The sequence below is a fragment of the Echiichthys vipera genome (assembly GCF_963691815.1).
Source record: "Echiichthys vipera genome assembly, chromosome: 21".
In the NCBI taxonomy this organism is placed as follows: Eukaryota; Metazoa; Chordata; class Actinopteri; order Perciformes; family Trachinidae; genus Echiichthys; species Echiichthys vipera.
This window is the reverse complement of record NC_139846.1, coordinates 9590479-9602723: the sequence shown is the minus strand read 5'-3', so window position 1 is coordinate 9602723 and position 12245 is coordinate 9590479. Positions and strand designations below refer to the sequence as shown.

Genomic DNA, 12245 nt, shown 5'->3' with positions numbered 1-12245 from the left:
AATGAACAGTGCTTCAATCCAAAACTCAAAAGCCTTTAGGGAAAATAAACTATTTTACAACTCTGTAAACAAGAGGACAAAACTTGAAGGTATTAAAAGAAGTTGCTTTGGACTTTGACTTGTGAGCCCCACGGCTGCATAGATCCTACCTCATCTACACTATGTATACTCTGCTAGAAGCTGCTGTCTTTCATGTAACTGAAAATGTCCAAAACATAGTGGCCTAACGCCAATAAGTGTAATGTGGCAGCCATTTACAGAAAAAAGAATCCAATGCATCGACAGGATGCAATACTTTTTAGGTGACTTCTGTGGTTTTCTTTAAACGAACATCCATACAGGTGACATTTCAAGTTATAACATCTTCATTATGAGCTCTTGCACTAAAGTGGTCTTCATGTAGGCAGAAGCACGGCCACATTTTGATGCCACCATGACTAATATGTTAAGTTTCACTTTTTGACCATGCCCACGTTATAACGTACCACTTTACCTTATTAAAACAAATTCTCATAATTAAATGAGGTATGTTATAACAAGTCACTTCCATGTTAAAACAAGGAAAATAAAGATAAATAATGGATCTATCTAGCAGGATGTTTTAAAATGTAACTACTGTATTAATGAGAAAATGCCATAACTTAAAACGGAAAATATGTTTTGGCATGGTGGCAACAATCCTCAGACACATGAAGGGCATTCTTTTGGTTTATATACATTTATCACCAGTCATAAACCAAGAGGAGCCAACATCTCATCTTGAGCACAGGCAATTATATTTGTATCATTCTGGACAGCTGATGTCATCTGCATGTAGTGGATATTAGTCAAATATTAACCCTAACAAAGAATACAAACATCGGAACTAATTCTAATAAACATCAGGATATATTCTCATCAGTCCAACATGACACAAATACAGCTCAAGATCCAATGTTGGTTATAAAACGAGTGACTGAATAATTACTGGAAATCATTATCTTCCTTCACATCCTTCAAAAACAAATCTTCAACCATATTTAGTTGAATTGACAATTTATGTCTATTTAAATATAATTTATACATATACCAGGCTGTTAGTTAATATAGTCTGAAAATACATGCTGTGTTACCTTTCCAACATTTTAATATTTTCCCGCCTGTTCCAGCCTATGAGGCTGCATGTAAAGCTTTGAAGTTTCTCAGGTGGAGTTTTTCCAGAGAAAAAGGGGGCTGCAGTGTTTACATATATAGAATCAATTTGCATTTACTTGCAAACGCTATTAATGGCCGAGTCCCGTTAAAGGTTTCAACTTGGTAGCGTGCGTGATTGACAGGTTAGTGGCACTTAGCTGCAGTTGAAACAGTGCAAATAGGAGTGTTTTAGTCATGCTGTATCCCGATGGCAGCGTGTTTCAGGGGCTAAAAGGGGACCGCAGCAGTCAGAGGCGTGCTCGGGTGCAGTTATGTGCATCGATGCTCACTAGGCTTCCCACTCCTCATCTGAGACCTCATCAGGAGGAATGCTGCGAGTGTTGCTGGCCCGAATGCTGCTGATGTTGGTGAAAGAGAGGAGGCTCGCGATGCCCATCAGACTCACACCGGTGCCATCCAGATTCACCTGAGCCAGGTGCATGTGTTTCAAGAACTTGAGACCTGAGGGAAACACAGAAATGCGCGGAGATTGTTCACCCATGTAAGGATAGGAAACATTTGTGTGTGTTATGATGTGTTAGGTTAATTGATGAGTCTGAAATTGCCCGTAGATGTGAATGGTTGTCTGTCTCTGTTCGTCTCTATGTGCCCTGTGATAGACTGGCGTCCTGTCCAGGGTGTACCCCGCCTTACGCCCGATGTCAGCTGGGATCGGCTCCAGCACCCCCGCGACCCCGACCCCGGGATAAGCGGTTGAAGATGAATGAATGAATGAATGAATGATCGAGTCAGATGGATTTTAGAGTTTGACCTTACCGTGGTCTGTGATCCGTGTGCGGCTGAGATTTAGCTTCACAAGCTGATTGCAGCGAATCAGGCCCCTTCTCACTACTGTGTCTCCCACCTGAGTGCTGGCTAACCCCAACACCTAAACAGAGGGAAAAAACACAAAATCAGCAAAAAATCATTAAAATCATCATCAAATCATCAATAAAATGAGATGATTTCACATACCATAACTTGCTACTGAAACCATTTTACACAGGGAATTTTTGAGCTGGAATGAATAGACCTTTTTTATGAAGGCACTGATAAGACTATACTATATTTACAGTCAGAAGGCTACTTTCCTAATCAAATAACTTAATGTGTTACATTATCAACCAACTCTAGGAATAAACACTGAGAAAATTAAGAATAAATAAATGGCTAAATAAACATTACAGTTAGTATCAGTCGATTGCAGACCATTTAAAATAAAAAAATATCAATCAATAATCAATCTCAAGCATTGTTTTCAGCATTATGCTATGTAAAAAAGGTGTTCATATCTGCCTATATCAGAAAACATATATGCTGGTACGCAGTGTTGTGCCGGTATTAGATACTGATATTTCTGTGACATATCGATCTGGCTCTATACGACAAAAGACCCACTTTTAACCCTAAATTATGGAGTGCTGTGCGGTTTGATCTGCAGAACTAGGAACACATTAAACCAGTGTTACTGGTTTACCTGGAGGTGAGGCAGACAGGTGATGAGTTCGGCCACTCCTCTGCTGGTGACTGCTGTTCTGTCCAAACACAGCTCCTGCAGCTCCTGCAGGCCACGCAGCGAGGGAAGCCCTAAATCTGTCACCTGCGTGTTGCTAAGCGACAGTTTCTTCAACCTACACAAAGTAAACATTTTACTACTGTAATCATACCGTAAAAAACGGTTATAATGACCTGCAGTTATAAAGTGAGAATGACCTGTTCATGGTGGAGAGCTGGCTGACTCCCTGGTCTGTGACTTGTGTGTAGTCAGTCAGGTCCAGCTCTAAGAGCAGAGACAGTCTAGAGAGGAATGACAACCCGCTGTCTGTCACAGAGTGCCGTCCAGGGAGGGTCAGCTGAGTCAACTTTAGACCTGGAAGGAGAGTAAAAACCATTTGATTCACCACAGAGCTGGACCATTTTGTTTTCGCTTCCCATTTTTTTAAGTTTCTTTTCATTTACAAACCTGAGATGATCTGCAGGGCCTGATTGCCATCCTCTACGGGGATTCCTGCCAAACTGAGGGAACACAGGGCAGGGTGGGTGGCGAGGTGCTCCAGGGAGTTTTCTGTCACTCCTGTCCCATCCAGGTTGAGAGTCTGCAGGCTGGACAGCTCTGCCAATGCTGACACATCCCTGACCTGGCCGAACAACACCAATGAAGATATGGAAATGTCATGAAAGAATATGATAAATTGTTTAAATAAAACTAGTTATTCTGTGAGCTTAAGTACCTTAGTGTGCTTGATACTGAGAAGCCTCAGTTGTGGCACACAGGTAGGCAGGACTACCAGTGTGGCTTCAGTCACAGCCGTCTGGTTTAGGCTGAGCTGAGAGAGACAATAAGGAGCTGACTGGAGATAAAGTACCATCCCTGCATCTGTCACTTTGGTCTGGTCCAGGGACAGGAAGCTCAGGCTCTTTAAACCTTTTAGGTACAGAAAGAAGGAAAATGTGTGATACGTGAGAAAAAAAAATCATCAAGGAAAAACCCACTGAGCACTAAATACAAGTACTTAAAGCAGAGCAGCTTATGTTGGCATATGATCTGGCATTCTTGCACGTAATTGTAATTGCCTGTAAAGTGGTGTTACATAATGTATTATCCCCCCTGGTAACAGTCGGAGCCTTGCTCACAGGACAGTTTGTAGAAAGCCTAACCTGTGATATGCTGCAGACAGGAGTCGGTCAGTTTGCTACAGGAGGCCAGGTTGAGGTACTGGAGTTTGACCAGACTGGACAGGATTGACAGCCCAGAGTCTGGAAAAAAACAAAAGGAAATAGCAGACGTCAACCAAACATAGTGCAAAAGTTGAGACAGCAAAGTTGATATCTAAAAGCCTCAAATCACCATCCTGAGATGAAATACTATACCCGTGATGAGTGGAGAGTTGACCAGACTCAGGTGCTTCAGTGCTGTGAAGGCCCGTAACTGCCGCAAGAGCTCATTGGTGGAGTAAGGGTAGCAGTTTAGGACAAACTTCTGCAATGGGCAGCCGAAGAAGAGTTCCAGGGTGCGTGGACGAAGGAGCCTCTCACGGGACATGTGGTTGAGCAGAAGCTCTGCGAGCTCCGGGGTGAGGCATGCCAGACTGCTGCTGTACTGCATGCTGGGAGCTGAGCGAGTAGAGACAGGGCCATGACAACAGTGAATAAACAAAGCAATGAGACACATTTCCTGGAGAGTCATTGAGTCTTACAAGTGTATATTATTACATGGTCTCTCACCAGTCATGAGGTGGACAGTTGCACGGGTTGCCAAGGCACATAGGGATGGCACGCTGGGTGCCCTGAAGGGCTTTTTAGGGGGTGATGGTTGCCCCTGGGAGGCACGGAGGTCTTCTTGCTGTGCAGCTCTTTGAAGACGCTCCACTGCAGCCAGACCTGCAGCTCCAGGCGCCTCACGACCTCCCTCATCCTCAGGCTCTGCTGGGTGCTCTTCTGGAGCCTCCCTGAAATGTACAAACACAAGTGTCTTTTACACCCATACTGCATTTTACTGGAAAAGATTTCATGCTTGAATTATGGGAAAACATCCATCTCCACAGTCACAATCTAAAATGCTAATGTGGTCTCAGGAAACTAAACCATAAGACAGTAAAACATTTTCTTTCCCTAACTGCCTGTCTTATATTGACTCTGTCTTAAGAAAACATTTCAGTTCGGCAAACCTACCCTGTTTAAATGTCCTAACAACAGCCCAAAACCCCAAAATATTCAATATGCAATTATAAAAAAAGGAACAAAAGCAGCAAATCCTCACATTTGAGATGCTAGAACAAGCAAATGTTTTGCATTTCTGCTTGAAAATGAGTCAAACAATTATTTCATTATCAGAATAATTCATTTTAACCAGCTGCAAAACACTTTTAAATGAATCAATTGTAGTCCAGAGGTTGCATCAACGCACTCTTCATATTCCATTATATCAGTGCCATTCTGTCCACACCCACCTGAGTCGGTTGCCTTGTTCTGGCCAGTGGTGCCTGGGTTCAAATTCACCACGAAACCTATTCTCAGGAAAGAAAGGCAGCCGTGGCATTCCTGTGAAAAAAAAGAAAAAGAATCACCAAGCTGGAACTCAAAGGAGTCCCTGAGATCACCACCAGCCCATTTATATACAGTACAAGTCTCAGGTGTATGAACACAACACCCCTCCCTTCTTGAGCAGCAGAGTCTAGTCCCACTGTCTTTACACACCTCTAATCAACATCAACATCTTTTGTTCTGGATCTGTGATGCTCCTCTTACGAGCTTCAGCTGGGACTGAGCTCTTTTCACTCTCTGGTCTGGCGCACACTCAGAGTACTATATCACAACCACATGTTTTGAAAGACTGGATACGATTGGCTGACCAGCTGTAAGAACTATGGGAACTCAAGTACTCACTGGTGGGGCCCAGCAGCTCTGACCCTGTGTACTATATGTTTGACAGAAAGGGCCATTCACCTACATATTTCCTAATCCTAATCTGTCTTACATATGACGCACACATTACCAGAGCAGTCGGTCAAATGTTCTGTACTTTGGCAAACTTATGTAATGTACAGTATGAAACTGAATGAAAAGTTAGTCCAACAGCTAAAAGTGAGAGACCAGGGTCATCGGTTTCTACGTGGATGAATAAATGGAGATTCACAAAGGCAGGAAGTGGGGAGGTGAGGGGGGGAGCAAGAAAAATGTAGGTCAAACATACGATGAGGTCCGCAGAGACCCCACACACAGAGGGAGTAGTACCGTTAAGCATGTACGGTGGTTCTTCCTCTTCTCCTTGTTCTTCATCAACCTCTATGCCTGCAACTTCCTCAGCATTTCCAGGAACCAACCTCTGGCCTCGGCCTGTTGAGCAGGGAATGTGACAAATAAATCGTAAATAATTAAATAACGTTCCTGTTCCGTGATTAAATAATTGAGTTTATTAGAGCTGCAAAGTGGAGGAAACTATTGTGGAAGTAATAATCCCATTCATATTCTCCATGGGCGGTGTGAGAGGATTCACAGTTGGAGCGGTTTCACAGCTTGGATTGGCATTAAACTCTCCAATGGAGAGAGGTAAAAACTCTGTGTTCACAAAACTGTAAGGTTAGAAGCTATTAACTATGAAACCAAGGAAACATTGTATCACTAAGCTTAAGATTCCGTGTGAATTCTTGAAAAACTAAATCCACAGTCTGCACTATCGTCATTAAAATATAAACTTGTGCAAAACATGGCAAGAGACATTCAGGGCTTTTTTGAGGGTATCAGTAACAACTAATAATGTTAACGCTGTATTCAACAACATTACCGCCTATCACATATTGTCCTCCTATCGTGCAGCACTCATCTGCATCTTAAATTTGTTCACTTTCAGATTCTGGGTCAATTCCAGATGAATTCAGCAAGAAAGCTGTCATTGTGGTTCATGCCTCTGATTGGCTTGCTCTCCATGGCAGCAGCAGCCAAGGAAAGGCTTGTGGGTACTGAAGTATTTGGAGCAATCGTCCATGCAAAACTGACCCAAACAAAACAACATAATAGTCTCAGAAATAAGGCTGAAATAATAAAAACATAATAGTCATAACATTAACCTATAATAGGAATTTAACATTATCTGGTAGACACATGTTTCTATGTTGAGTAACATCGAGGAATTCATTAAAATAAATGTTTTAAAAGAACTCCTGCATACTGACTCGCTTCACACTGAATGTTTCGGTCGGTCCGACCTTCATCAGGTACGTGCCTGAAATGTCTAATAAATAAATCTTTCAGCATTAGGCTAGATAGCGTGACGGAGTTATTCTCAAAGTTTTCAAGAATCATTCTTCTTCTGACGCACCTGTCTTTCATTCAGGTGTGCAGAGATGTTTTTCTAAAGAAATGGGAATTCAGAAGAATACTTCCAGAAACGAACAGCTGCAACTTTGCAACAAGAAATAATAAATGTGCTTATGAAATGTATAATATGTCACCCCAGAAGTGAGATGCTCCAGACAGTGAAGGACCAACTCCAGGAATCCCAGCGTAATTCACAGCCTCTTCCCACAGCTGGTTGGGTAGTGGAGGAGGTAGAACAATGTTCTGCCCTCCCACGCCCTCCAGGACAGGGACATGTGGCTGAGGAGACATGTCACAAGGAAGCGGCTCATTTTGTCCTGCTGACAGTGGATCTGCAGGACTCGGTGGAGCTGCGGGACTCGGACATGCCGCGGGACTCGGTGGTGCTGCGGCACTCGGTGGTGCTGCGGGACTCGGTGGAGCTGCGGGACTCGGTGGAGCTGCGGGACTCGGTGGTGCTGCGGGACTCGGTGGAGCTGCGGGACTCGGTGGAGCTGCGGGACTCGGTGGAGCTGCGGGACTCGGTGGATCTTGAGGAGTCTCCGGAGGAGTGGTCTGAATACACAGCGCGGCGTTGGGTGTGAGGCCAAGAGAGTGCAGTGAACAAGCAAGTTCTGCCTCCCCGAAGCGTTTCCGTGGAAAACCCTGGAGGAGAGAAAAGGTGGGCAGGGAGGGGTGGCGTCCGGTGATGTGCTCCACGACGCTGCGCAAAGGGGCATCAGCTGGGAAGCGTTCGCGCATGGACTCGCCGGACGGGAGCCGGATCTGCAGCAAAAAAAATAACGTTTTAACAACTGCAACTGACTACATGTATTTCATACACACATATATAAACTTTAGTGTTTCATAGCCTCACCATGAGGACACAGTTGTTATCCACATTAGTCTGAATCTTTCCGCCGAGCTTCTGCCCTTGACCACTGGGTGGAGACGTCTCTGTGGCAGCGCTGGGCTGTTTCTTCTCCTGCAAACTCCGCCGATCCTCAGCTATCCGCTTCAACACCAACTCGCGCTCCTGGCAGACAGAAGACACATTATATATATTATATTATTTATAGAATTTAAATATTGTCTTCTGTGGAAAAATTAACAATGCCAGTCCAGCTGGGTTGGCACTGATTAGAAGCAGAAGTGTTTCTTTTCAGCGCTGCTGACCTGTTTCTTTTGTCTTCTCTCTGCTCTGGCTTCCTGAGCAACACGTTGTCTCTGCTGCTCTTCAAAGTCACTCTTGTCCTGTTTGATACGGGACTCGACTGGTAGAGGATCTGGGGACAGGGCGCCTGACTGTGATGGTCTCAGCACCAATGAAGGGGATGCTGTTTAAGTAAAAAACAAACAGTTAATTTCGATGATGTGATGACACAAAAACACAGGATATTACATGGTAGCTAATGGTACCTCTGCTGTCAGATGGAGATGTTTGTGTTTCTGAAGTGCTTGCTGCCTCTTTGGGTGGGTTGAAAGCAGAAAATGCTGTCTCAGCTGGCTGTGACGACTGCTTGACCAACCGGTGCCGTGGATACTGACCCTGCAAGAGCCTGTGAACATATGAAAATGGGATATACAAGCATTTTACTTAAAGTAGATTAAAATGAATGGATTCTAACTATTAAAGATTTTTTAAAACAGCTGGTAAAACTCACCACTCGGCTGCGTCTGACACAGAAAAATGCCCCGCCTGTACAGCTGCCTGGATCTGTTCCTCTGAGAACCCCATCTCACTGAGGATGAGGAATAACTCCCCAATAGTCTACAAACAAATCAAAAAGGCATGTCATCAAGGGTGGACCTCTGCGGTCTGCCTTTCCCTTATCCTGATGTCTTCAGAAACATTCAAAGGAGTTTTTCAGACTACTGATAATCCAGTTTTCTTTATTAACAACTTACATCTTCAAATTGGTGTAATAAACTCAGTTATTTTTTAATGATGCATTAAAAAACACATTTTAGACTTGTTTTATGGTGGTTTTATGACTGCTTTGTTTGGTCTGATGTGCAGTTTGTGGGGATGCCAATTCCACTGTCCAATGAATTAATCAATTAATTATCCAGTTATTTCTATTCCTAACACCTATTAAGTTTCCAGTACTAATATATGGTGCATTACAGGGCATTATAATTGTTCTTCGGATATTTTCAGTACATATTAGAGTTGAAGGTGATGGTCTATAGGCTCTATTCATATCATCTTTTATTGTATTTTTTATTTATTTGCCATTGTTATTACCTGACTTTTGCATTTACACTGTATTGTGCTTCTACTGTGAAATAAATAAGTTAGATCATATCTATCTATTTATCTATCTTTCTGTTCTATGTCTGTATTTTGTCAGCTGTTACACTAGTGCATCTTTAATATGCTATTATTACTATAATATAATATACAGACTTTATACGGTATGGTGAGAATATATAATATATTGCCTTAACCTTTAATTCATATGAATGCATCAGTTTTAGCGTGGACTTACTACAATACATGTATTTTCTTTGTTTGTCATTAATTTAATGTTGCTGGAGCTGACCTGCAGTTTCACCTCTAAACCCTCCAATTCTCAGTTACTGCTAAAGTTTTAGCCGTTAAGGTTAGTTAGCATCCGTCAGTGTAAATGCATTCATTCACAGCAAAGTCAGTGATTTGAACTGTGACCAACAGATGACAAGCTAACCTACAGCTAACGCGAGGGACGTTGTTGTGTCTGTGGTACAGAGAGGGCTGTCAACAAACAGCGTTAGCATGGAGGCTAACAGTTCGCCTAGCAGGGGGAGAAGGGAGGCGAGGCTAAAGCTAAACCAGTTAGCATGTGTGTGCGGTGTCACGGTACACGCAGCTCGGTAATGTGCAACTTACCGGAGGAGCAGAAGAACTCATGCCGTTGTGTCAACGTCAATGGATGGAAATCAAAGTGAATCTGATATAAATTAGCAACTTTATCGACTTCCTGGTTGGGTCTGCAGCGGCGCCCGCTATGCTAGCAACACTGACTGGCCCTTTGGTTTGGGGATTGACAGAACATCAACAACAACCAGCCAATCAACACTGCAGAGGGCCACTGGAGGCAGGTGTGTCCCCCTCTGATGACGGAGGCAAACACTGACCGTCGCCCAGATGGTGATGATGACGATAATAATAATAATAATAATAATAATAATAATAATAATAATAATAATAATAATAATAATAATAATAATAATAAAATACCAAATACTAAATATAAATAACTAAATAAATTAATACCTACAATAATAATAATCATCACCATAATAATAATAATAATAATAATAATAATAAAATAATAATAATGATCAAATACTAAATATAAATAAATATAGATATTAATAAATTAATACCTACAATAATAATAATAATAATAATAATAATAATAAAATAATAATAATGATAATAATAATCAAATACTAAATATAAATAACTAAATCAATTAATATCTACAATAATAATAATAATAATAATAAAATTATAATAATAATAAAATACTAAATATAAATAACTAAATAAATGAATACCTACAATAATAATAATAATAATAATCTAATAATAATAATAATAATAATAATCAAATACTAAATATAAATAACTAAATACATTAATATCTACAATAATAATAATAATATTAATAATCATCATGATAATAATAATAATAAAATACTAAATATAAATAACTAAATTAATTAATACCTACAATAATAATGATGATAATAATAATAATGATAATAATAATAATCATAACCATAATAATAATCATAATAATAACTAATTAAACTTTATTTAAATAGCATCTTTAAATTTGGAGGACTAAACATGAGTTAAGTCTCAATAAATATATAAATAAATGCAGACATAAATACAGGAATAAATAAATGCAGAAATAACTAAACACAAAATATAAATAACTAAATAAATTAATACCTTCAATAATAATAATAACAATAATAATTGAAATAATAATAATAATAGCAACTGAATCATCTATGATTGAAATTATATGTATGTGTTTGTATAATTATCGTTCATGCACTGAGATGACTGAATGTTTGTCAATTGTATTCTAAATATGACTAAATTGTTATTATTATGATGATCTTAAATCGTATTATTATAGATTCTGGGCCTCTGTTTATCATAAATAAGTCATAGAGGGGTCTAGACCTACTCTATATGTAAAGTGTCTTTTGTTGTGATTTGGCACTGTAAATAAAATTATACTGAACTGAATTTAATTAAACACATCTATAATCTTCAGAGAGTGCTTTCATTTATGCACAGAATAGACCGTGGGTGAAAGTAAAGGCTTCACATTATAATTTCATTAATAATATCATTTGACAAATTATTACAAATTGAAACCACGTGTTAAGAAACAAACAAACAAAGAAAGGAACAAAGAACGAATCTGCATGATAATGATGATTTAAAGTATATCACAGGTCAAACTCCTGGCTTTAGTAGCAGTAAACCACCAGTCGGGGTCACTCTTACTCTGTTTATATTGATGTGACCTTTGTGTCAGGCATGCTGCACATAATTAGCAAATCAACAATTTAAAAAACGTTATTGGTCCAGATAATTAACTCTACATACACTGAAACATAAGGTCGATATCATATGAGCAACTTACAAGAAGATAGAATTATTTACTCGAGTAAAATGAAAGAGTCATTATTATGATTTGACGTTTCAGAAACTTTGTTAAAATGGTCCATAATATAGGAATGAGGGAATCCAGATAAAGAATACTTTAAATCACTTTATTAAGCTTTCTTCAATACAATAAAAGCGATTATTACCAGTAATACAAGAAGGTGATATTAAGCTTGTGATAACAAATGTTATTAAGAGAGATAAGGATCTAAGTATCTGGACAATTACATAAACCATGTAACTGAACAACATACGCTATAGACGAGTATTGTTCCTGTCTTCTTTGTCAGTGTAAACAGCTTAAATAAGATGGATAAGACAAAGAAACACGTAAATACAAATAAAAATAAGTTCACTGTTTTGATTGACCAAATTGTTATTATCCCCCCCGCTTAGTTATACTGTTTAGGAATGTTGTATAGTTTTGCACAGTTTTGCATGTACAAGTCAAGAATATGTTAAATAATCAGATGTGTGGCGTGCTTTACGATCTGTGCTGACTGGCGTAATTGAATAGGTTGTTCTGTTTGAGTGTGTGTGTGTGTGTGTGTGTGGAGGGGGGGGGGGGGTCTGGGGGCTGATAAGGTAAAACAAA

At 40.0% G+C, this 12245-nt stretch overlaps 1 protein-coding gene across 2 annotated transcripts; it reads right to left on the bottom strand.

Annotated features, from left to right (window-relative positions):
* Positions 1 to 17: 17 nt before the first annotated feature.
* Positions 18 to 9992, bottom strand: LOC310963166 (uncharacterized protein). Of its 2 annotated transcripts, none has more exons than XM_083935850.1 (17): positions 9842 to 9992; positions 8634 to 8740; positions 8389 to 8528; positions 8146 to 8306; positions 7847 to 8005; positions 7125 to 7755; positions 5908 to 6009; positions 5124 to 5214; positions 4399 to 4622; positions 4045 to 4287; positions 3832 to 3930; positions 3405 to 3598; positions 3137 to 3311; positions 2887 to 3043; positions 2651 to 2804; positions 1951 to 2062; positions 18 to 1635 (listed from the first exon to the last, which is right to left on the bottom strand). In XM_083935850.1, the coding sequence occupies exons 1-17, from the start codon at positions 9860 to 9862 to the stop codon at positions 1463 to 1465; spliced, it is 2943 nt and encodes a 980-aa protein (XP_083791976.1). In that variant the 5' UTR covers positions 9863 to 9992; the 3' UTR covers positions 18 to 1462. The 2 variants fall into 2 exon arrangements, 1 of the variants encoding a protein (XP_083791976.1); XR_014593683.1 differs by having other exon boundaries at positions 1496 to 1635; positions 1951 to 2049.
* Between the last annotated feature and the right edge of the window lie 2253 nt (positions 9993 to 12245).

Coding starts and splice junctions, on each gene's coding strand:
- LOC310963166 (XM_083935850.1), bottom strand. CDS start 9,862: ATGAGTTCTTCTGCTCCTCCG. Junction 7,756..7,846: donor ATAACAACTGTGTCCTCATG/GTGAGGCTATGA, acceptor TTTTTGCTGCAG/ATCCGGCTCCCGTCCGGCGA. Junction 3,044..3,136: donor GGCCCTGCAGATCATCTCAG/GTTTGTAAATGA, acceptor CTCTCCTTCCAG/GTCTAAAGTTGACTCAGCTG.